The 26,587-nt window shown below is 43.3% G+C and overlaps 1 protein-coding gene and 1 pseudogene across 1 annotated transcript; one reads left to right on the top strand and one right to left on the bottom strand.

Moving 5' to 3' along the window:
- Window positions 1–3,532: 3,532 nt before the first annotated feature.
- LOC110516768 lies at window positions 3,533–16,422 on the top strand (annotated as a pseudogene).
- Window positions 16,423–16,756: 334 nt separating this feature from the next.
- LOC110520884 (mannose-specific lectin) lies at window positions 16,757–25,422 on the bottom strand. The gene is made up of 3 exons (XM_036967983.1): window positions 25,333–25,422; window positions 24,951–25,044; window positions 16,757–17,252 (listed from the first exon to the last, which is right to left on the bottom strand). Exons 2-3 carry the CDS (start codon window positions 25,038–25,040, stop codon window positions 17,007–17,009), a joined length of 336 nt encoding a protein of 111 aa, XP_036823878.1. The 5' UTR covers window positions 25,041–25,044; window positions 25,333–25,422; the 3' UTR covers window positions 16,757–17,006.
- Between the last annotated feature and the right edge of the window lie 1,165 nt (window positions 25,423–26,587).

The raw sequence follows: 26,587 nt of genomic DNA on the forward strand, positions 1-26,587 counted from the left end.
TGATGCAAAGGCTATATTGGATTGCATTGGAGAATTACTTCAAACCCACCAGGAACGTCATTTACGATTGGTTCGTTTTCGGAAGCTGCAAACAGGGTGAGTCAGTACACATCTTTGTAACACGTTTGAGAGAAAGATCCGCTACTTGTGAATACTGGGGATTGAAAGATGAATTGATTCGTGACAAAATAGTGCTGGGAATTGCAAATGAGGATACGCGCCGGCGTCTACTAAGAGAGAGACGCATTGCTTGCTCTTTAGGGTTTTAGGCTGGGTTTCTGTACAGCACTTTGATATATCAGCTGATGTAAGAAGGGCTATATGAATACATTTGATTTGGTGTAAATACTGTGAAAATACACACGCACGAGGCAAAGAGCACTGCCCTGCCCTGCCTACATTAGTAACTGCCTTTGAAATGTGCTGCACTGCCGAAGTCAGTGACATGAGAATGAGAGCAATGGAAATCGAGACCCCATGCACCGATGTTGGTGTTTACATACTGGAGAGGGAATGCAAAACAACAACGCTGGACAGAGTGGAATCAAGTGTATCAAAAAGGCAGTTTATTGAGTCAAAGATATCTTGTCCTGCCGTTTATCGTGCACGGACCTAAGCAATATGACTCTGTGAGGAGTCAGAATAATTAGGCTGCCCAGCCAGAGTTTACAGCAGAATGTATACACAGAATAATGTAGGTGGAGTCTTGTCGTGTTGGTCTTCTGACTGGTCCTGAAGTGTTGGAGGCAGGCCTGCTTTAGCCAGAGCAGGAGCCCCATTGGTGCACAGCAAAGTCCTTTGCTCTTGGCACCCGACCAGTAGGGGGGGGGGGGGGGTAGAGTGTGAGTGTACAGTGCTCATGAAATGTATGTGTGTCAAGGAAGTGTGGATTTAGGGACTGGTAATGTCTGCTTTAGGCTCAGGTGTTTCCTGTCTTTGCAGGAGTGCATGCAAGGGTCAATGTCAGTGAGATAGTTTGGCACTCTAAGCTCGTTAGTGTTGCAGGATGTTCTTTGTAGTTTACAGGGGAGTATATTTGCGTGATGGCAGCTGTGTGTCCTTCGGATAATCATGTTATTGCACGTAGGCTCTAAACTTGACTGAGGACACTGGGCCCAGAGTTATCTGAGGGCATCCGGTTTAACCAGAGCATTGGCCTGCTAGTAATGCTTGATATTAGATTATTTATATAACACCGATGTTGATACTGTTCATGCTGTTGCCAGGCAGACATTCTGACAAAACAAATCAAAACAGAGTAATTCACCATGAACGGTGAAGACAGAGAACCCCATAGCATGTATCTGGGTTGGCGCCTCCCCTTGGGTTGTGCCGTGGTGGAGATCTTTGTGGGCTAAACTCGGCCTTGTCTCAGGATGGTAAGTTGGTGGTTGAAGATATCCCTCTAGTGGTGTGGGGGCTGTGCTTTGGCAAAGTGGGTGGGGTTATATCCTGCCTGTTTGGCCCTGTCCGGAGGTATCATCGGATGGGGCCACAGTGTCTCCTGACCCCTCCTGTCTCAGCCTCCAGTATTTATGCTGCAGTAGTTTATGTGTTGGGGGGCTAGTGTCATTCTGTTATATCTGGAGTATTTCTCCTGTCTTATCTGGTGTCCTGTGTGAATGTAAGTATACTCTCTCTAATTCTTTCTTTCTTTCTCTCTCTCTCTCTCTCTCGGAGGACCTGAGCCCTAGGACCATGCCTCAGGACTACCTGGCATGATGACTCCTTGCTGTCCCCAGTCCACCTGGCCGTGCTGCTGCTCCAGTTTCAACTGTTCTGCCTGCGGCTATGGAACCCTGACCTGTTCACCGGATGTGCTACCTGCCCCAGACCTGCTGTTTTCAACTCTCTAGAGACAGCAGGAGCGGTAGAGATACTCTCAATGATCGGCTATGAAAAGCCAACTGACATTTACTCCTGAGGTGCTGACTTGCTGCACCCTCAACAACTACTGTGATTATTATTATTCGACCATGCTGGTCATTTATGAGCATTTGAACATCTTGGCCATGTTCTGTTATAATCTCCACCCGGCACAGCCAGAAGAGGACTGGCCACCCCTCATAGCCTGGTTCCTCTCTAGGTTTCTTCCTAGGTTTTGGCCTTTTTAGGGAGTTTTTCCTAGCCACCGTGCTGCTACACCTGCATTGATGTAAATACTGTGAAAATACACAGGCACAAGGCAAAGAGCACTGCCCTGCCTACGGAAAACCAAGCAGAGCTTGTGGAACTAATAATCACTTTGTAAAAGTGTGTCTCAAAAGAAAAAGACGGGTGAGTGAGGGCAAGATTTACTGTGTTGATGATGTCACTCAGTTTCAGAACAGTGAAAGGGACATTTACATGCATGAATCAATTGGGGCTGTACACTCAAGAGGGAAGAAATGGTTTGTGACACTACGATTACACAACAAGCAACATAATGAGCTACAAAGACAAAATCAACCTGGCACCTGATACACACCTCTTGCCCAGTGATACTAGACTAAAGCTGTACTCAGGAGAGCTAATGAGCTCTATGGGCATCTTTGTGACTGAATGTGTAATTCGTGGACGCAAAAACAAGCTGGAGTTTGAGATTGTGAAAACCAGTCAACATTCTCTCCTCTCAGGCTCTACATGCAAACGCCTGATACCTGACATAGTATTTAGCCCAGGTTAAGGTGTGTATACTGTATGATACCTGACATAGTATTTAGCCCAGGTTAAGGTGTGTATACTGAATGATACCTGACATAGTATTTAGTTCAGGTTTAGGTATGTATACTGTATGATACCTGACATAGTATTTAGCCCAGGTTATCTTGTGTATACTGTATGATACCTGACATAGCATTTAGCCCAGGTTAAGGTGTGTATACTGTATGATACCTAACATAGTATTTAGCCCAGGTTAAGGTGTGTATACTGTATGATACCTGACATAGTATTTAGTTCAGGTCAAGGTGTGTATACTGTATGATACCTGACATAGTATTTAGCCCAGGTTAAGGTGTGTATACTGTATGATACCTGACATAGTATTTAGCCCAGGTTATGGTGTGTATACTGTATGATACCTGACATAGTATTTAGTTCAGGTTTAGGTATGTGTAAAGTATGATACCAAATGATCTGCACATCGTGGATCATGTCCAGCATGGACCCCTGTCCAAAGAACAACTACTCAGCAGATATGACAATGTATTCAACAGGCCCGTTGAATCAGTGCCTGGGGAGGTAAACTTTGAATTGGATGAGAGCATCAGTCCAGTGTGCTCCTCGCAATGTGCCCATTGCAATGTGAAGGACCAGCTGGACAAGGCCCAGATGGCCACATGACATCTGTGACTGAACCAACTGACTGGATCAGCAATATGGTCATAGTGAAAAAAACAGAGAAGCTGAGGGTCTGCATCAACCCAAAGCATCTGAACCAAGAAGCACTGAAACAATCCCACTACATCATGCCGACACTAGAGGATGTCCTCTATAAGCTTCCCAAGGCCAGGATTTCCACCTTGGTGGATGCCCGAGATGCATTCCTTCAATGCAAGCTGGACGAAGAAAGCAGCTTCATGACTACCTTCTGGACCCCTGGGGTGGGAAACGCTGGCTCAAGCTCCCGTTTGGTGTCTCAGTGGCGCCTGAGGTATACCAACGCAAGCAGCACGAGTTACTGGCTGGGCTCAAGGGCATTGAACCCATCGCTGATGATGTCCTGATCGTAGGCTGTGGTAACACAGACGAAGAAGCAGAACGTATTCATGATGTGAAGCTCCTGGCACTGATGGAGCGCTGCCGATCAGTTAAGCTTGGCCTTGGCCAGAAGAAGCTGCAGTTCAAGGAGAAAGATGTCCACTTCCATGGTCGCATTCTCTCGGCCAAAGGCCCGAAGCCGGACCTAGACAAAGACAGAGTGATCCTCGACAAGCCAAACCCGTCTGATGCAAAAGGAGTACAGCTTCTCATCGGCTTTGCAAACTATCTTGCAAAGTTCATGCCACACCTATCAACAGTCTGTGAGCCTCTGAGCCGGTTGCTGGACAAAGACAAGTATTTCAAGTATTTTTTACTTAAGTACTTTACACCACTGACAATGACTCACCATATTCCAGAAGCACAATCAACACCTCTAGTCAGGTGTTGAAAACTAGTATGAGCTATACACTATGGTGCAATGCATCAGATTATTGTTTATTAAATGTGTTAATGTGTTTGTACCTGTCCCTATTCAAATAAACCAGAAAATACCACATTCACCATTATAAAGCAGTTAAGTTCTGCCACGGTTTGAGGAAAGAAAGATAGTTGGTGAAATCCCATGTCTAGAGAATCCTGTAGTAGTCTATCAGTTTTTCTGTGATGAAAATAAATCTGTTATTGAACGTTTTCCTGCAATGGTTCCTCATTCTCAAAGTGTCACTTTCTCCTCAACGTGCCAAGGCATTACTTTAGGACTCAGGAGTGAGGAAAGGACTTGGTAAGAAAGGGCCTTAAACCTACCCTTTCTGTAACAGACGCTTAAAACTAGCGTGTGTTAATTGATAGAATGCTTCAGATTGTTTATTCAATGTGTCAATGTTTGAAGAATAGGCATGACTCCCACTCACAATGGTTCTCTGGAAGGTTTTTACTCAACACCCCTCTATGGAAGTCATTAGAATTCTGTGACAAGTTAAAGGAGGATGTTTCTCAGTAATCGCCCACATTTCTTTATCATTCCATAACATCAGGAAGTAGTCAGTACTATGGAATAACTGAAGACGAGTAGGCGGCCAGTATGTTGCAATAAACCTTAGGGAATTATTAACAGAACGGTGTTTCTGAAGAATTTATGTGTTATTCCCCACCCATCTTAAAGTGACAATCCGCAGTTGAAACAATAACCAAACGTCTTCCCTGGCCCTGTTTTGGTAAAAAGCTGAGGGATAGGGCTGGATAAATGTAACCACTCTTAAATTTACAGACAGAGCTATGGATGCAAGGACTGGCCGTCCAGGATATCAAAGTGGTAAGTTATAGTGTTTGTGTACTTTTACTATGTTTACAAACATTGGAGTAAAAACAAGCTTTTATTTTGTGTTCGGATGATTGGGTAGGACAGTTGTAAAATAGCACCGGAGAAGAAGGCCGTCGTTTTACGTGTCCCCAACCAATTGTGTTTTTTTTATTTGCGTTTTTAACTTGTTTTTTTACTTATAATGTACATAATGTTGCCGCTACCGTCTCTTATGATCGAAAATAACTTCTGGACATCAGGACTGTGATTACTCACCACAGACTGGCAGAATCCTTTTTTTCCTTTAATGAGTCTGACGAGCACAATGCAAACGATATACTGCTTTCTCGGGAACAGAAAACGTTTGACCTCTGTCATTGCCAACAAAGGGTTTATAACAAAGTATTGAGATAAACTTTTGTTTTTGACCAAATACTTATGTTTGGTCCTCCTTTTCCTGAAGTCCACAATCATCTCTTTAGTCTTGGTTACGTTGAGAGATAGGTTGTTATTCTGGCACCACCCGGCCAGGTCTCTGACCTCCTCCCTATAGGCTGTCTCGTTGTTGTCGGGGATCAGGCCTACCACTGTTGTGATGTCTGCAAACTTGATAATGGTGTTGGAGTCGTGCCTGGCCACGCAGTCGTGGGTGAACAGGGAGTACAGGAGGGGACTGAGCACGCACCCCTGAGGGGCTCGTGTTGAGGATCAGTGTGGCAGATGTCCTCTAGAGCAGTGATGTTTTGGGATTGTTGCTGGGCAACACGGACTTTCAACTCCCTCCAAAGATTTTCTATGGGGTTGAGATCTGGAGACTGACTAGGCCACTCCAGGACCTTGAAATGCTTCTTACGAAGCCACTCCTTCGTTACCCGGTGGTGTGTTTGGGATCATTGTCATGCTGAAAGACCCAGCCACGTTTCATCTTCAATGCCCTTGCTGATGGAAGGAGGTTTTCCCTCAATATCTCACGATACATGGCCCCATTCATTCTTTCCTTTACACGGATCAGTTGTCCTGGTCCCTTTGCGGAAAAACAGCCCCAAAGCATGATGTTTCCACCCCCATGCATCACAGTAGGTATGGTGTTCTTTGGAAGCAACTCAGCATTCTTTGTCCTCCAAACACGACGAGTTGAGTTTTTACCAAAAAGTTCTTTTTTGGTTTCATCTGACCATAGGATATTCTCCCAATCTTCTTCTGGATCATCCAAATGCACTCTAGCAAACTTCAGACGGGCCTGGACATGTACTGGCTTAAGCAGGGGGACACGTCTGGCACTGCAGGATTTGAGTCCCTGTCGGCGTAGTGTGTTACTGATTGTAGGCTTTGTTACTTTGGTCCCAGCTCTCTGCAGGTCATTCACTAGGTCCCCCCGTGGGGTTCTGGGATTTTTGCTCACCGTTCTTGTGATCATTTTGACCCCACGGGGTGAGATCTTGCGTGGAGCCCCAGATCGGGGGAGATTATCAGTGGTCTTGTATGTCTTCCATTTCCTAATAACTGCTCCCACAGTTGATTTCTTCAAACCAAGCTGCTTACCTATTGCAGATTCAGTCTTCCCAGCCTGGTGCAGGTCTGCAATTTTGTTTCTGGTGTCCTTTGACAGCTCTTTGGTCTTTGCCATAGTGGAGTTTGGAGTGTGAGTGTTTGAGGTTGTGGACAGGTGTCTTTTTATACTGATAACAAGTTCAAACAGGTGCCATTAATACAGGTAACGAGTGGAGAACAGAGGAGCCTCTTAAAGAAGTTGTTACAGGTCTGTGAGAGCCAGAAATCGTGCTTGTTTGTAGGTGACCAAATACTTATTTTCCACCATAATTTGCAAATAATTTCATTAAAAATTCTTCAATGTGATTTTCTGGATTTTTTTCCCCTAATTTTGTCTGTCATAGTTGAAGTGTACCTATGATGAAAATTACAGGCCTCTCATCTTTTTAAGTGGGAGAACTTGCACAATTGGTGGCTGACTAAATACTTTTTTAGCCCCACTGTATGAGATGAGTAATGTAGGGTATGTAAACATGATATTAAGTAGCATTGTTTAAAGTGGTTAGTGATATATTTTACATCAATTTCCATTATTAAAGTGGCTGTAGTTGAGTCAGTGTGTTGGCAGCAGCCACTCAATGTTAGTGGTGGCTGTTTAACAGTCTGATGGCCTTGAAATAGAAGCTGTTTTTCAGTCTCTCGGTCCCTGCTTTGATGCACCTGTACTGACCTCGCCTTCTGGATGATAACGGGGTGAACGGGCAGTGGCTCGGGTGGTTGTTGTCCTTGATGATCTTTATGGCCTTCCTGTGACATCGGGTGGTTTAGGTGTCCTGGAGGGCAGGTGGTTTGCCCCCGGTGATGCGTTGTGCAGACCTCACTACCCACTGGAGAGCCTTATGGTTGTGGGCGGAGCAGTTGCCGTACCAGGCGGTGATACAGCCCGACAGGATGCTCTCGATTGTGCATCTGTAGAAGTTTGTGAGTGCTTTTGTTGACAAGCCGAATTTCTTCAGCCTCCTGAGGTTGAAGAGGCGCCTTCTTCACGACGCTGTCTCTGTGGGTGGACCAAATCAGTTTGTCCGTGATGTGTACGCCGAGGAACTTAACTTACTAACCTCTCCACTACTGTCCCGTCGATGTGGATAGGGGGGTGCTCCCTCTACTATTTCCTGAAGTCCACAATCATCTCCTTTGTTTTGTTGACGTTGAGTGTGAGGTTATTTTCCTGACACCACACTCCGAGGGCCCTCACCTCCTCCCTGTAGGCCGTCTCGTCGTTGTTGGTAATCAAGCATACCACTGTAGTGTCGTCCGCAAACTTGATGATTGAGTTGGAGGCGTGCATGGCCACACAGTCGTGGGTGAACAGGGAGTACAGGAGAGGTCTCAGAGCGCACCCTTGTGGGGCCCCAGTGTTGAGGATCAGCGGGGTGGAGATGTTACCTACCCTCACCACCTGTTGGTGGCCCGTCAGGAAGTCGAGTACCCAGTTGCGCAGGGTCTTGAGCTTGATGACGAGTTTGGAGGGTACTATGGTGTTAAATGCTGAGCTGTAGTCGATGAACAGCATTCTCACATAGGTATTCCTCTTGTCCAGATAGGTTAGGGCAGTGTGGTTGCGATTGCATCGTCTGTGGACCTATTTGGGCGGTAAGCAAATTGGAGTGGGTCTAGGGTGTCAGGTAGGGTGGAGGTGATATGGTCCTTGACTAGTCTCTCAAAGCACTTCATGATGACGGAACTGAGTCATTTAGCTCAGTTACCTTAGTTTTCTTGAGAACAGGGACAATGGTGGCCCTCTTGAAGCATGTGGGAACAGCAGACTGGGATAAGGCTGGATTAAATATGTCCGTAAACACACCAGCCAACTGGTCTGCGCATGTTCTGAGGACGTGGCTGGGGATGCCGTCTGGTCCTGCAGCCTTGCGAGGGTTAACACGTTTAATGTTTAACTCACATCGGCTGCAGTGAAGGAGATTCCGCAGGTTTTGGTTGCGGGCCGTGTCAGTAGCACTGTATTGTCCTCAAAGCGGGCAAAAAAGTGATTTAGTCTGTCTGGGAGCAAGACATCCTGGTCTGCGACGGGGCTGGTTTTCTTTTTGTAATCCGTGATTGACTGTAGACCCTGCCACATACCTCTTGTGTCTGAGCCGTTGAATTGCGACTTTGACTCTATACTGGCGCTTAGCTTGTTTGATTGCCTTGTGGAGGGAATAGCTACACTGTTTGTATTCGGTCATGTTTCCGGTCACCTTGCCCTGGTTAAAAGCAGTGGTTCGCGCTTTCAGTTTCACGCGAATACTGCCATCAATCCACGGTTTCTTTTTTGGGAATGTTTTAATCGTTGCTATGGGTACGACATCGTCAATGCACTTTCTAATGAACTCGCTCACCGAACCGGCGTATTCGTCAATGTTGTTGTTGGACGCAATACGGAACATATCCCAATCCACGTGATCGAAGCAGTCTTGAAGCGTGGAATCAGATTGGTCGGACCAGCGTTGAACAGACCTGAGCGCGGGAGCTTCTTGTTTTAGTTTCTGTCTGTAGGCAGGGAGCAACAAAATGGAGTAGTGGTCAGCTTTTCCGAAAGGAGGGTGGGGGGAGGGCCTTATATGCGTTGCGGAAGTTAGAATAACAATGATCCAGGGTTTTACCAGCCTTGGTTGCGCAATCGATATGCTGATACAATTTAGGGAGTCTTTTCAGATTAGCCTTGTTAAAATCCCCAGCTACAATGAATGCAGCCTCAGGATATGTGGTTTCCAGTTTGCATAGAGTCAAATAAAGTTTGTTCAGGGCCATCGATGTGTCTGCTTGGGGGGGAATACGGCTGTGATTATAATCGAAGAGAATTCCCTTGGTAGGTAATGCGGTCGACATTTGATTGTGAGGAATTCTAAGTCAGGTGAACAGAAGGACTTGAGTTCCTGTATGTTGTTATGATCACACTCGTTAATCATAAGGCATAAGGCATGCCCCTCTTCTTACCAGAAAGATGCTTATTTCTATCGGCGCGATGTCTGAAGAAACCAGCTAGGTTCACCGACTCCGTTAGCGTCTCTCGAGTGAGCCATGTTTCTGTGAAGCAAAGAACGTTAGTCTCTGATGTCTCTCTGGAATGCTACCCTTGCTCGGATTTCATCAACCTTGTTGTCAAGAGACTGGACATTGGCGAGTAGTATGCTAGGGAGTGGTGAGTGATTTGCCCGTTTCCGGAGCCTGACCAGAAGACCGCCTCGTTTGCCTCTTTTACGACGTCGTTGTTTTGGGTCGCCGGCTGGCATCCAATCCATTGTCCTGGGTGGAAGGCAGAACACAGGATACGCTTCGGGAAAGTCATATTCCTGGTTGTAATGATGGTGAGTTGCTCTTATATTTAGTAGTTCCTCCCGACTGTATGTAATAAAACCTAAGATTACCTGGGGTACCAAATACTGCATAGTTTCCTAGGAACGCGAAACAAGGCGGCCATCTCTGTCGGCACCGGTAAAGCACCGCCTTATCTCAGCTCACTGGTCACCATAGCAGCACCCACCCATAGCACGCGCTCCAGCAGGTATATCTCACTGGTCATCCCCAAAGCTAATTCCTCCTTTGGCCACCTTTCCTTACAGTTTTCTGCTGCCAATGACTGGAATGAACTGCAAAAATCACTGAAGCTGGAGACCCATATCTCCCTCACTAACTTTAAGCACCAGCTATCAGAGCAGATCACTGCACCTGTATATAGCCCATCTGTAAATAGCCCATCCAGCTACCTCATCCCCCATACTGTTATTTATTTTGCTCCTTTGTACCCCAGTATCTCTACTTGCACACTCATTTTCTGCACATGTATCACTCCAGTGTTTAATTGCTATATTGTAATTATTTCTCCACTATAGCCAATTTATTGCCTTACCTCCCTTATCCTACCTCGTTTGCACACACTGTATATATACTTTTTTCTATTGTATAATTGACTGCATGTTTGTTTATTCCATGTGTAACTCTGTTGTTTGTGTCGCACTGCTTGGCTTTATCTTGGCCAGGTCGCAGTTGAAAATGAGAACTTCTTCTCAACTAGCCTAACTGGTTAAATAAAAATATACAGCAGTGGAGGCCGCTGAGGGGAGGCCGGTTCATAATAATGACTGGAAAGGAGCTAATGGAATGGCATTAAACACATGGAAACCATGTTTTATTTATTTGATACCATTCCACTTATTCCATTCCAGCCATTACCACGAGCCTGTCCTCCCCAATTAAGGTGCCACCATCCTCCTGTGGTGTACAGTATGTGTATATTTTGCATTTGTTAAATTATTTTGATGTGATATAAAAGTAAAGGGCTTTATTTTTCTAGTATCGCATTTGAGAATCGATTGGCGCTTAGAGGTTTTGACTGCCAGAGCCAGTCTACCTCTGAAAATAACAGAAGGTCCTTGGACCTTAAGGAGTAACGGGGAGGTTAGGCTCCTTAAGAGGACATCTTGAGCTAGTGCTAGCTATGAATATTTATTAACATTTAAGATGCATTGGGATGTCAGTTTCCATGTGATCAATGCATTTTGAAAAGTCAGCGCTACATATACAGTACACGTCTTTCTGGAGATGTCTTTCTGGTACTAGTAAAAATGTGTTTTGTGCTTCACCACTGTACTGTAGTTCATTCTAACGGTCCTAAATTCTAGAACACTGCTGTGCTTAGGCGTACACGTTTTGGACTATGATAGACGCTCTACACCTGCCTCTTACCTGTGGAATGTGATGATGTCACGGACAGGTAGCGCAGGTGCGGCCGCTCCATGGCAGTGGGTGTGGCCAGCAGCAGGAGGCGGTTGGCATGGAGATGAGACCGGAGACATTCTCCATCTTCAGAACACAGGAGAACGACCCGGTAGGTGGAATAATCAACCACACTTTATTCTGTAGCATGTGGTAATAAGTGTGGAGGGTACTGATGTTTCCTCTCCCTCTGTCCCCAGGCCTGTCAATCAGAACAGCACCTAGGGCAGTACTACACTGTGCCCCCCTCCCACTTCCACACTGTCTTCCCCCATGGCCTGCCTCCACGATACCAACAACAGGTAGTGTGTGTGTGTGTGTGTGTGTGTGTGTGTGTGTTACAGTATGACTGACTGTCTGTACCCGTGTCCAGGTGAAGACGTTTAACGAGGGCTGTGTGATGGTGAGGCAGCCTGCTCTGGAGCTGATATCTCACCTGAAGAGAGCTGACTACAGCAAGCCCACCCTGCGCTACCTACTCTGTATCCTACCCTACCTAATATACCTGATCACACCTCAGTGTACCTTTACACATTTAATATACAGTCGTGGCCAAAACATTTGAGAATGACACAGATATAAATTTCCACAAAGTTTGCTGCTTCAGTGTCTTCAGATATTTTTGTCATATGTTGCTATGGAATACTGAAGTATAATTACAAGCATTTCATAAGTGTCAAACGCTTTTATTGACAATTACCAGAAGTTGATGCAAAGAGTCAATATTTGCAGTGTTGACCCTTCTTTTTCAAGACCTCTGAAATCTGCCCTGGCTTGCTGTCAATTAACTTCTGGGCCACATCCTGACTGATGGCAGCCCATTCTTGCATAATCAATGCTTGGAGTTTGTCTGAATTTGTGGGGTTTTGTTTGTCCACCTGCCTCTTGAGGATTGACCACAAGTTCTCAATGGGATTAAGGTCTGGGGAGTTTCCTGGCAATGGACCCAAAATATCAATGTTTTGTTCCCTGAGCCACTTAGTTATCACTTTTGCCTTATGGCAAGGTGCTCCATCATGTTGGAAAAGGCATCACCAAACTGTTCCTGGATGGTTGGGAGAAGTTGCTCTCGGAGGATGTGTTGGTACCATTCTTCATTCATAGCTGTGTTCTTAGGCAAAATTGTGAGTGAGCCCACTCCCTTGGCTGAGAAGCAACCCCACACATGAATGGTCTCAGGATGCTCTACGGTTGGCATGACACAGGACTGATGGTAGCGCTCACCTTGTCTTCTCCGGACAAGCTTTTTTTCCGGATGTCCCAAACAATCGGAAAGGGGATTCATCAGAGAAAATGACCTTTTGCAGAATATTAGTCTGTCCATTATGTTTTTCCTGAAGAGAAGTGGCTTCTTTGCTGCCCTTCTTGACACCAGGCCATCCTCCAAAAGTCTTCGCCTCACTGTGCGTGCAGATGCACACACGCCTGCTGCCATTCCTGAGCAAGCTCTGTACTGGTGGTGCCCCGATCCCGCAGCTGAATCAACTTTAGGAGATGGTCCGGGCGCTTGCTGGACTTTCTTGGGTGCCCAGAAGCCTTCTTCACAACAATTGAACCGCTCTCCTTGAAGTTCTTGATGATCCGATAAATGGTTGATTTAGGTGCAATATTACTGGCAGCAATATCCTTGCCTGTGAAGCCCTTTTTGTGCAAAGCAATGATGACGGCACGTGTTTCCTTGCAGGTAAGCATCTGTTATTTGAACTCAATCAACATAACAGAGTGATCTTCAGCCTTGTCCTCGTCAACACTCACACCTGTGTTAACGAGAGAATCACTAACATTATGTCAGCTGGTCCTTTTGTGGCAGGGCTGAAATGCAGTGGAAATGTTTTTTTGGGGATTCATTTAATTTGCATTGCAAAGAGGGACTTTGCAATTAATTGCAGTTCATCTGATCACTCTTGATAACATTCTGGAGTATATGCAAATTGCCATGCCATCATACAAACTGAGGCAGCAAACTTTGTGGAAATGAATGTGTCATTCTCAAAACTTTTGGCCACGACTGTACACAGTCATCCCTGTACCTCTCTATGACCTGTGTTGTCTACCTGTATTGTGTTGAATTATGTTGGTGTTGACCTTGACTGGTTGTGTAGATGGGGTGAAGGGCAGAGGGAAGACCATGTCTCTCTGTCAAACTGTCCACTACTGCTCCACACAAGGATGGCTAGTACTACACATACCAGATGGTGAGTAACACACACACACCCCGACGTGGCATACACACAGACACACAAAATAATGATGATGATGATGATGATAATAATCTCCCCTCTATAGCCCACCTGTGGGTGAAGAACTGTAAGGAGCTGTTGCCCTCCTCCTACCACGCCTCCCGCTTTGACCAGCCAATACAGGCCTCCAACTGGCTACGCAACTTCAGAACCACCAATGAACACTTCCTCTCCAAGGTAGCCCCTCCTCCTCAGATAGATAGTGGGCGCCAGGTACAGTGCCTGTCAAAAGTTTGGACACACGGTGTGCAAAACTGTCAAGGCTTTGCACACCGTACAAACCCAAAAAGCTGTAATCACTTTTTGGGTTACTACATGATTCCATATGTTATTACATAGTTTTGATGTCTTCACTATTATTCTACAATGTGGAAAATAGTAAAAGAAAGAAAGAAAGAAACCCTGGAATGAGTAGGTGTGTCCAAACCTTTGACTGGCACTGTATGTGTTGCCTGTAGGAACACATCTAGGATCAGTTTACCATCCCCTAATCCTAACATTAGAAGTAAGATACAGTGCCTTCAGAAACTATTCACACACCTAGACTTTTTCCACATTTTGTTGTTACAAAGCCGGATTAAAATTGATTTAATTGTTGTTTTTTGTCAACGATCTACACAAGTTCTCAAAGTGGAAGAAACATTTTATTTTTTTAATTAATGGAAAATAAAAAAAGTAATATTTTGATTTGAGTTAATACATGTCAATCACATTTGGCAGCAATTACAGCTGTGAGTCTTTCTGGGTAAGTCTCAGAGCTTTGCATACCTGGATTGTACCATATTTGCCTAATATTTAAAAAAGGAACATTCAACGTCATCTTTGTAAGCAATTCCAGTGTATATGAAACTTTGTTTGTTTCACAGTGTCGGTTTCTTTTTATCCTAAAAAAACTCCAGAGGCCTTGCCGATGACAAGTATACCCATAACATGATGCAGCCACCACCACTCTTGAAAATATGACATGATACTCAGTGATGTGTTTGTTGTGTTGGATTTACCCCAAACAACACTTTGCATTCAGGACAAAAAGTTAATTTCATACCACATTTTTTCAGTATTACTTTAGTGCCTTATTGCAAACAGGATGGCTTCCTTCTTTTCACTCTATCAATTATGTTAGTATTGTGAAATAACTACTATGTTGATCCATCCTCCGTTATCTCCTATCACAGCCTTTAAACTCAAACTTTATTTAAATCACGATTCGCCTCATGGTGAAATCCCTGAGTGGTTCCTGCCTCTCCGGAAACTACGTTAGGATTGCCGCCTGTATCGTTGTGGGTTTAATTTTACACTTTGGATGGTGCATCAATAATAGCTCCACCATACTCAAAGGGATATTCAATGTCTGTTTTATTTGTATATTTACCCAACTACCAATAGGTGCCCTTTGTGAACCACAGGAAAAGCACCATGGCCTTTGGTTGAATCTGTGCTTGAAATTCATTGTTTGACTTAGGAACCTTACTGATAATTGTGTGTGTGGGGTACAGAGATGTCATTTTAAATACTATTGCACACAGTTGTTAAGCATATTTTTACTCCTTGAGGCATCCTGTATTTGTGACTGTGTCTCCCCTTGTTGTTTTAGATCAAGTTGAGGCAGCGGTAGGTGTGGACTAAAAGAGAGAGCACTGAGGAGGGACGGCCACTAGGGGAGCTGGTGGACATGGTGAGTCCAGTGTCAACGTGCCCTTTATTAAGGCGTCAGCATCCTTCAGTTTGGCCGAACGAGTGTGCTCGCATGCTCCCTTAAGACCTTCACTTGAAAAATGAGTGTTAATAGTGCTGTTTGTCCATTTTTGAGATGCCGTAGTCAGAATTAATCTAAAATAACTTAATCTGTTATGACGTTTTTGCCAAGTATTGTGCATGAAAACAAGTAATCTCTTGTTGAATGACAACAAAGACTTTATTGCAGAATCCCTACTGTTTTCATGTGGAAGCCTTGCGTCTGGGCTCCAGTTCTGAAACATAATTGGTTCAGTGCACTTCTCTTAAGAATCTCATACCACGTATCATTGTTAAGCTGTGCTTTTTTCACCCCAGGGAGTGTCTCGTGTGAAGAGCAGCAGTGATGTGGTGGGGGCAGTTCTAAAGGAGTTGAGGCTACAGGCTGGGGGGACAGAGGGGGGCTTCAGGCTGGCTGTGGCTGTTGATGGAGTCAACGGTCTCTGGGGAAGGACCACGCTCAAGAAGGAGGACAAGAGCCCTGTACTAATACACCTATACATTCATTCACCTCACTGTGGATCTATAAAAAAAAGTTTTTCTATTGCTTCCATTTTTGCCTTTGTAATTTCTGTGTAAAGATTGCTTACTTGACTGACCTTTCTCTCCCCAGTCACTTTTCCCTTCTCTCTCTACTTTTTCTGTGTCTCTCCTCTCTGCCAGGTGGCTCCAGACGAGTTGACATTGGTTCATAACTTGAGGAAGATGATCAACAATGACTGGGTGAGAACTGCATGGTGGTTATCCTCTGTGTAATAGACATTAGACAATTGTGAAGTTCACCTATTAAAAACATCTATCCTCTGTGTTCCTCCTACAGGAGGGCTTTGACAGCATGGACCCATTTATCCCAGTACCAGTCTCCCTCTACAGTGAGAAGGAGTTTGAGAGCTGTTACCTCTACTACCTGGACCGCCACTGGCTACAACACCCACACAGTAAGAGATTTTCACTTTCACCACTGTTTGTGATGGTTTAGATTATGACATGTTGAACTGATTGAGAGATTTCTCTCTAAGGTCAGACAGAGGAAGGGAAGAAAGAACTGATCTTCCTCAGCAACAGAAACCCTTCTGTACTGGAGAGACTGTGTGCCTTCCTGTAACATCACACATGGGCCCACACCCTCCCACTCACCCATAGAGATAGGACTCAGCTTTATATCTGTGACAGCATGGGCAGTGGCCTTGAGGCTACAACCCATAGGAATCCCCACTCAGTTGACTACTTTGACCACTTTAAAATGGCGGAAGCCCTCGATGGTGCTGCCCATGCGACATCAAGGCCACTAGAATTCTCTATGGGACAAACGCCAACAGACTCATACATGGATTATAACGTTGCAGTTGTGCATGTGTCCCCCCATAAATGATTCTGTTGTGATGCATGATAGTGTCTTTCATAATAAAAATATACATGAAAAACAGTCAGATCTCATGTTCTCTTTTATATGAGCCAATACAGCCATTTTCTTCATGAAAAGTTAGTGATATTTGTCTTTTGAATATAGAGAGTACCTGACACAATGCACATAATTACAACACAAATGACTACTTTAAGTCAATACAGTTTTATTTGACCAAATCAAAGGGTTAAAGCCTCAAGGCTTTTGAATACAGTTTAGTGGTAGATGTAGACAGGTATGGTCAAGTGAAGCTGTTACTCTGCCTCATTACTAGTGTCCTCACGAGAGCACCAGACCACATTTCTGGGACTGTAGAGCATCAGGGCACCTTCGTCAGTGAGGGTGAGGTGACCTCTGTGCATTGTTGGGCCGGTCGATGTTACGATGTCCAGATCACCTCTCGGTCTCTGTAGAGCTCCAGGGTACCTTTGTCAGTGAGGGTGAGGTGGCCTCTTTGTGTATTGTTGCAACGGGCGGTGTTACTTGACCAAATGGGATGGTCCTGTTTGGTGTAGATGACCAGGTTGCCATCCTTTTGGAGGATGAGCCTCTGAGCATCTTTGTTCACAGTGTTTGATGCCCAGACAACCCGACCCCAACCGTAGAGCACAAAGTTGCCATCGGTCTGCAAAGAGAAAATTAATTTGCATATAAACATGTTAGACAGATGACCACTGTACTGCTGTGCATTCCTTTCATCCACTTAAATGATTACTTAAAGTTTAGGGTGAAAAATATTTCCCAAATTATTTTTCAATATTCGCAGCAAGTGTTCGTCAGCTAAATCAAAATATTAGGGGTGTGCATTTATTCCATTCGATACGTATCTAGATACTTGGTCTGCGATATGATACAGGAATGATACGTTTTCATTTGAAACAATGCGATGCGGTTTTGATTAGAGAATGAATCAATGCGATTTGGTTTGATGCGATGTAAATCGATGCACTAAGATTTTAATTTCCCATTCTAAATTAAAATCTGCAATTCGTAACATATCAGAATGTATAATGGACATCCACAAATGAATACACACATTAGGAAACGTAACATATCAATGGTGACCCGTCAGAGGGCAGAGCCTGTTTTGCATGTTATTTTGGCATTAATACGTGTCACATATCAGTTTGCAAACAATGTAAAAACATTAAAATTAAAAAAAGTGAATAAATCCGCATACAAACATGGTCTATTTTTTGCTTTCTTGAGTAAGGCAGCTTCAAAATGCAGGTGTTTCAGCATAGCTCATTGCTTTCTGTGGTGGTGGGACAACCATTGGAAAATACAGAGCTTAGGGATTGGTAATGTATTCTAGTTGTGCAGTGATTGGCTCAATGTTCTGTCACTCATTGGGACACCACATAAACGCAAAATATACATTGAGACCTCAAATTCAAGTCCCATGGGTGCTGCCATAGTTAGATTAGAAGTGCCCATCCAAGAAGGTTCAAGGTCGTTGGCCACAGAAATTGTTAAATCACGTTATATCTACCGTAGATTTGATTGGACTGATCATGTCAACAAGCATGACAAGCAGTCATCTTCATGAATCACGGTGACAGTCTGCTGGCAAATCCTTTTCAATCCTTGTCATATGAAGAGAAATTATAGATAAAATGTATTGCTGCTCATCGACCATAAACATTACACAAGTTGGAAAATGCTAATTCAACAATGATTGGTTTGGAAAGAATCAGTGGCTAAGTGCAAGCATTGCAAAGCAATCACTAGCCTGCTATTCAGTAGAGAGGGTGTTTGGTCCAAGTCTGGGTTTAAGGGTCTCTATTCCAAGCTTAAAAGGATAAACATTCAACACCATGAACCAGAAAAGTTTGAATACATTGGCCATGCTGTCAATCCAGCATGCCTTCTGCCGCATTCAAAACAACTGGAAACTTGGAAATCTCAGACTTTAATGAGTTCAAGACAACAGGGAACTCTGGGAAAAAAACAAGCTCAGACTGGGAAAATACATTTTTGAACGGTCATTCAACTCGGAATTCAAAGTTGTGAACTCGGGCCTCTTTCTAGAGCTCCGACCTGAAGATCACTGACGTCATGATTCAACCTTGTTTCCCCTCCCCCCCCCCCCCCCCCCCCCGAGTTCCCAATTGTCTTGAAAGCACCATAAATCCAGGAAATGCCAGACAGAGGAAAAATCTGCCCACAACGACCGCCGCGCCACCTTCCTGTTCAAGTGAGCACGACACAACAAGGGGAGTCCAAAAATGTCTTGTTTGCAGCTGCATAAATGATGTAATATGACAGGGAGATATGTATACTGTAGCTAAGAAAGTACTACTATGTGTATTTTGTGTAGTAAGCTGTTAGTAGCCTATGTGCCTCACCCTAATAATTTGGTCCCTTCCCCCCCTACTGTTCTGACTTGGTGGTGCCCATGTAGCCTATTTTAGAGTAATGTAATCATTGAATATTGTAAGAGCTTTCATTGTCTGCTTATATGCCCCCTTTATCCTATGGTACTGACTTGGTGTACAGGGAGAATGCTGTAAGAACGGCCCATGTTCTGAATTCTGTCGCTGTACATTTCAAAAGTGCTTAAAGCTATATTGACTGCGTCCGCTCATTAATGTTGTACTCGAAATTACAGATTGCCTCTTATCTGCTCGTTGTCCCCTTATGCCATAGTTTGTACAACTCAATTATCAGTAGAAACCACATTTGTTTAAGCAAGTCAGCCATATCAGCTATGTTTTTACAGTAAATGATGAATTAACCGTGTCGCTGCCAGACAAGACTCCACTGATAGCCAGGTGTAGCAGTGATAATGATTCACGCAATTGGGCTGAAAAGAAAGCTCTGCTGTTGGGACAGCTTTCTGTAGGCCCTAACAGTTTGTGGGCACCATTGTAGTGCAATTCGTGTATTGCTTAGTGTTGTATTGGCGTTGCTGTCATGCATCTAAAACATCTTTTTTTGTTCACCCACCAAGATTTACATGCTAAAATCGCCACTGCATATCCATACTAAATGCAGTGTCTTGGATTTACTTACAGAATAATACGAAATGCTCGGAGACCACATTGAGTGGGGTGGTAGATGCCTAGTCTCTATTGCTCAGCTCAGGTGCCTATATAGACATACATCATTTACACACACGCACACACACAGAACCCAGGTCCTGCGTGTCCTCAGGCACTCATTTGTTGACTTCGAAAAAGCCTTGGTTTCATGCATGTTATCAGAAGCCGCCTCACTACATTTGTTTTACTCACTGCTTTAGCACACTCCACCAACCCTGATGTCCTTGCCGTGTCTGAATTCTGAGATTTCCATACCAAACTACAACATTTTCCATCAAGATAGAACTGCCAAAGGGGGAGGAGTTGCAATCTACTGCAGAGATAGCTTGCAAAGTTCTGTCATACTTTCCAGGTCTACGCCCAAACAGTTTGAACTTCTAATTCTAAAAATGAATCCCTCCAGAATTAAGTCTCTCACTGTTGCCTCCTGTTATAGACCCCCCTCAGCTCCCAGCTGTGCTCTGGACACCATATGTGAATTGATTGCCCCTCCTCTTCAGAGTTCGTTCTGTTAGGTGACCTAAACTGGGAAATGCTTAACATCCCAGCAGTCCTACAATCTAAGCTAGATGCCCTCAATCTCACAAATTGTCAAGGAACCCACTAGGTACAACCCTAAATCCAAAAACATAGGCACCCTCATAGACATTATCCTGACCAACTTGCCCTCCAAATACACCTCTGCTGTTTTCAATCAGGATCTCAGCTATCACTGCCTCATTGCCTGTATCCGCTATGGGTCCACAGTCAAATGACCACCCCTCATCACTGTCAAACGCTCCCTAAAACACTTCTACGAGCAGGCCTTTCTAATTGACCTGGCCAAGGTATCCTGGAAGGATATCGACCTCATCTCGTCAGTCGAGGATGCCTGGTCGTTCTTTAAAAGTAATTTCCTCACCATCTTAAATAAGCATGCCCCTTTCAAAAAAATGTAGAACTCCAGACCTGACTGCCCTCGACCAGCACAAAAACATCCTGTGGCGGACTGCACTAGCATCGAATAGTCCCCGCAATATGCAACTGTTCAGGGAAGTCAGGAACCAATACATGCAGTCAGTCAAGAAAGCAAAGGCTAGCTTTTTCAAACAGAAACTCCAAAATGTTTTGGGACACTGTAAAGTCCATGGAAAACGAGAGCACCTCCTCCCAGCTGCCTACTGCAATGAGGCTAGGTAACACGGTCACCACTGATAAATCCATGATAATCGGAAATTTCAATAAGCATCTCTACAGCTGGCCATGCTTTCCTCCTGACTACCAGCTCCGCACCCCCCGCAGCTACTTGCCTGAGCCTCCCCAGCTTCTCCTTCACCCAAATCCAGATAACAGATGTTCTGAAAGAGCTGCTAAACCTGGACCCGTACAAATCAGCTGGGCTAGACAATCTGGACCCTCTTTCTAAAATGATCTGCCACCATTGTTGCAACCCCTATTACCAGTCTGTTCAACCGCTCTTTCGTATCGTCCGAGATCCCTAAATATTGGAAAGCTGCCGTGGTCCTCCCCCTCTTCAAAGGAGGTGACACTCTAGACCAAAACTGTTATAGACCTATATCCATCCTGCCCTGCCTGTTGTCCGGAACTCTGGCAGTCTCTATGGGGGTGCCACAGGGTTCAATTCTCGGGCCGACTCTTTTCTCTGTATATATATCAACGATGTCGCTCTTGCTGCGGGTGATTCCCTGATCCACCTCTACGCAGACGACACCATTCTGTATACATCTGGCCCTTCTTTGGACACTTAACTAACCTCCAAACGAGCTTCAATGCCATACAACACTCCTTCCGTGGCCTCCAACTGCTCTTAAACGCTAGTAAAACAAAATGCATGCTTTTCAAACGTTCGCTGCCCGCACCCACCCGCACGACTAGCATCACTACTCTGGACGGTTCTGACTTAGGAATTTGTAGTTGTCCACATTCTAGGTGTGTGGCTAGACTGTAAACTCTCCTTCCAGACGTATATCAAACATCTCCAATCTAAAATGAAATCTAGAATCAGCTTTATATTTCGCAACAAAGCCGCCTTCACTCACACCGCCAAACTTACCCTTGTAAAACTGACTATCCAATACTCCTGTCAGCAAACTGGATGCAGTCTATCACAGTGCCATCCGTTTTGTTACCAAGGCCCCATATACCACCCACCACTGCAACCTGTATGCTCTAGTCGGCTGGCCCTCGCTACATATTCGTCGCCTGACCCACTGGCTCCAGGTCATCTATAAGTCTATGCTAGGTAAAGCTCCGCCTTATCTCAGCTCACTGGTCACGATAACACCCATCCGTAGCACGCGCTCCAGCAGGTATATCTCACTGGTCATCCCCAAAGCCAACACCTACTTTGGACACTTTTCCTTCCAGTTCTCTGCTGCCAGTGACTGGAATGAATTGCAAAATAAATAAATAATGTAAAATTCGCTGAAGCTGGAGACTTATTTCCCTCACTAACTTTAAACATCAGCTAACCTATCGCTGCAGCTGAACATAGTCCATCTGTAAATAGCCCACCCAATCTACCTACCTCATCCCCATATTGTTTTTATTTACTTTTGTGCTCTATTGCACACCGGTATCACTACTTGCACATCATCATCTGCTCATCTATCACTCGTGTTAATCTGTTAAATTGTAATTACTTCGCTACTATGGCCTATTTATTGCGTTAACTCCTCACGCCATTTGCATACACTGTATATAGACTTTTTTTTCTACTGTGTTATTGAGTCTATGCTTGTTTATTCCATGTGTAACTCTTTATCTTGGCCAGGTCGCAGTTGTAAATGAGAGAGTTCTGTGACGACCCTCCCACTCTGTCTGCCGTATTCTCTCTGTTGTTCCCTTATTAGGATGCTGGTGGGCGGAGTTGGGAGGGTCCTCAGCTACATGGGAAACACCTGGGCCCAGGTGTTTCCCAGGATAAATACACCACTTCCCCATTCATGGAGGAGTCTCTCTCCATGCAGACACTTTGATAGGTTTTTTTGTTGTGTTTCTTGGTGGTTTTTGGTTGTTTGCTATAGCACCTTTCAAAACCCTGCATTATCACATTCATGCATGCAAAACACTCACTTACACTACTGATTACACACACCATTGTATATTTTCCTTAGTTGCTTTAGTTAATAAATATATATATATTGTTACTCCTTATCTCCACGTTGTCTCCCTTTTGTTACGGGCTTTGAGCCGGTTCTAAACTAGTTCTAAACTAGCCTACCTGGTTAAATAAAGGTGAAATAAAAACATCTATCTCATGATCTACATCAGCAGGAGATATTCATTTAGAATGGGAAATTAATGTGTTCATGCAACAGTGCATAGAATCATATCGCATCGAACTGAATCTCAATTCGTTCTCTAATCAAACCATATCGTTTCCTACTAAAACATCATTTGTGTCTCATATCGGAGCCCATGTATCTAGTATACACCGATTGTTTAAAGAAAAACTACCAAAACTATTTCTGATCGTGAACCTGGACAATAAAAATGAAATCTATTTTAAGTCCATTCAGCAGGTAATTCGATGATAAAGCTATCCATTCCTGGTGCTTTTTCTCCACGCGAATGTTTTAAAAGCATCTAATATTTCTTTTTTAGTGGTGCCTGTTGAGTGATTTATTTTTCGTCTGCTGATAATTGCTTCAGGGTTGTTGAGTCTAAGGCTATAGGATTCGTCCAACTGTTTAATTCGGATTTATATCAATTTCCATAAAGCTTTTAAAATTGTCATTAATTGCGTTGTTTCTACGTAACATGAATTTGTATATTTTACAATTATAACTGGTTTAGCGTGTATTCGTTTTGTGAGATATTTACCAGGGTTATCTTCCATTAAGTAATATGCTTTATTTGAGTTTAACCTGTAGTTGTTGGCTCTCTTCAAAAGTAAAAGATCGTATTCCTGCGTAAATTTAGAAAATGTTATTTTCTTCTTTATCTTGTAAAGATTTGTTATGGGCTTTCTAAGATTGTGATTTATTTATCTTGCATTTTAATTTCTAAATCAGATGTAACTTTTTGCAGAGTATGAGATTATCATTCCCCTAATGTTTTTAAAAATTGTAATTTAACTAGGCAAGTCAGAACACATTCTTATTTACAATGACGGCCTAGGAACAGTTGGTTAACTGCCTCGTTTGGGGGCAGAAGGACAGATTTTTTTCCTTGTCAGTTCAGGGATTCAATCTAGCAACCTTTCGGTTACTGGCCCAACGCTTTAACCACTGGGCTACTTGCCGCCCCAATGTACACCTTAAATGCATACCAAATTATATCAGCTTTTCTCTGTCCTCTGTCTACATTTGTAATGGTAAATATTTTAATTTACGTATTTAATACTTTTCGGATCCAGAAGATGCTCGCTGATGATTATCCTACTACAGTTGCTGTGTAGGGGAAAAAAATAAAATAAGTGTATTTTTCTGTTGGTGTAATTAATCAGAATGATCATTATCATTTTTTTTATCCAGTAAGTTGTTGAATGCATTTTTGGAGAGAAAGAAATGTAGTCAATTCTTGAATAGCTTTTCTTACTTAGAGAAAAAACAGATGCCTCGATCTTTAGTTTCTTGGCAATTTCTCACATGGAATAGCCTTCATTTCTCAGAATAATAATAGACTGACGAGTTTCAGAAGTTCTTTGTTGCTGGTCATTTTGAGCCTGTAATCGAACCTATTTCTGATCAATTTGATGTTATTTTAATGGACAAGAAATGTGCTTATCTTTCAAAAACAATGACATTTCTAAGAGAATAAAAAATAATGTTTCAAGATTAAGGTTCAGCTGAAGGCACCAGAGTTAAATCCTCTCACTTTACCAGTAACTTTTTCTGCTACCATTAATGTCAATCCGTCTACACATACAGTTTGATGCATACGTTTGATAAATCCAACATATGCAACATAATTTCCAATTGAACCCTGTGTTCGCCTTGCAGCATTGCGTTGCAGAGTCAGTTGCAGTGAGTTCTGTGTGGTGTGTTGGATTTATCGAATGCATCAAACTGTATGCTAGATGGCTTGACGTTAATGGAAGCAGAAGGTGAATGTTGAACTTTTGTTGTACACATTCCCATTAAACATTTTTTAAATATAATGAAAGTTTGACTACATAATCTATTACACAGCATTGATTTAATGACACGGTCTGTCTGATCACAGCATGAATCGTTACATCCCTACAAAAACCATTTCTAAGGTCAAAATAAGTTGCAGACCAGATATCTAATGTTAATATAATTGAAATGTAAGTGTTTCACTAACTATTGTACCTGAAAGATAGCTTTAAATTGTCCATTGTTGGAGAGGAGGTAGTCCTCTTTCAGCAGAATCCTCTCAGTGCTCATGTAGTTCATACTCATGATTCTGAAAGAGAGAATTTATATTGTTTATTTGCTGCTGTTTATTAATTATAGTAAACACCCACACAAACAGGAAGGAGCGAAACACATTTAGACAAAAGGAAGAGAGAGGAAATGTGCCTAAACTAGCCCTTTTATAATGAGAATGTATCATTTCAGTTCTAAATGACAAATGTAAAAAACAACTAAATAATACACAAAAGTAATAGAAATGCATCTCATTAAGACCTAATTTAACTGGCTATACATGAATTACATAAATTAAAAAAACACACGTTAAAATAGGAGTTACCTCAAATTCTTAAATGAACTTCCAAGTATTTAGGAGCAGTAGATTGAAGAGGCAGTTGTGCGGTGATGAAGCAGCTCTGGCCTTATATCCCTGCTCAGGTGAAGGGGGTGGAGTAATAAGGATGAGGAAATGGGTGGTGTCCACTGTACATTAAATTTGACCAAATGCGGCAGAAATGTACATGATAGATACAATGACCAGTGGTGGGAAAAAGTACCCAAATGTCATTTAAGTAAAAGGAAAGAAACCTTAATAAAAAAATGACTAAAGTAAAAGTAAAAGTCACCCAGTAAAATTATATTTGAGTAAAAAAACAAATACATATATATATATATATATATATATATATTTGGTTTTAAATATATTTAAGTATCAAAAGTAAAAGTTGAATAATTGAATAATTTCAAATTCCTTATATTAAGCAGACCACACTGCACCATTTTCTATTAAAAAAATATATATATTTACAAATAGCCAGGGGCACGCTCAAACACGAAGACATAATTTACAAACAAAGCTAGGGTTTAGTGAGTCCGCTAGATCAGAGGCAGTAGAAATTACCAGGATGATTGTTACGGAGTGTAATTTATAGGTAATCGACTACACGGACTGTTTCCTGGACTCCGTGTGTAGGGATTTGTACAATGCTTGAACAAGGCTATTGAACTTGACATTGGTGTCTGTCTTCATTCCTTTATCCAACATTTCGTACTGAAACATGGTATCAGAAGTGTCTTGAAAACCACACGTCTGTTATTTCTGTAGCTAAGTACAGTATTGGCGCGGTTACGTCCCATATGCGAACACACGCCGTTTCCTACTGCTAGTCACAACACTGATCAACTTGTTGTTAGCTGGCAAGCTAGCATCACTACCTAATGTTACCCCGATGGCTGAAGGCAAAGATATCTCCTATTCCATCGCTATGGCAGCGAACATTCCGCCACCAAATCCCATGGTTCTCACAGGGGTCTCGAATACTAATTGGTACAACTTCAGGGATGAATTCGAGGACTATGCGCTGGCAACCGGTTTACATAAGAAACCCAACGAGGTCCAAGCGGCAACTGAGGAGTTTAATGGGCAGCGAATGCAGGCATTTCTACCGGCACAAACTCACCCTCACAGCACGACAACAGTGTGATGCAAATGCTATATTGGATTGCATTGTAGAATTACTTCAAACCCACCAGGAACGTCATTTACGATTGGTTCGTTTTCGGAAGCTGCAAACAGTGTGTCAGTACACATCTTT

The sequence above is a fragment of the Oncorhynchus mykiss genome, chromosome 3 (genome assembly GCF_013265735.2).
Source record: "Oncorhynchus mykiss isolate Arlee chromosome 3, USDA_OmykA_1.1, whole genome shotgun sequence".
In the NCBI taxonomy this organism is placed as follows: domain Eukaryota; kingdom Metazoa; phylum Chordata; class Actinopteri; order Salmoniformes; family Salmonidae; genus Oncorhynchus; species Oncorhynchus mykiss.

Coding starts and splice junctions, on each gene's coding strand:
- LOC110520884 (XM_036967983.1), bottom strand. CDS start 25,040: ATGAGTATGAACTACATGAGCACTGAGAGGATTCTGCTGAAAGAGGAC. Junction 17,253..24,950: donor AATTTAAAGCTATCTTTCAG/GTACAATAGTTA, acceptor TTCTCTTTGCAG/ACCGATGGCAACTTTGTGCT.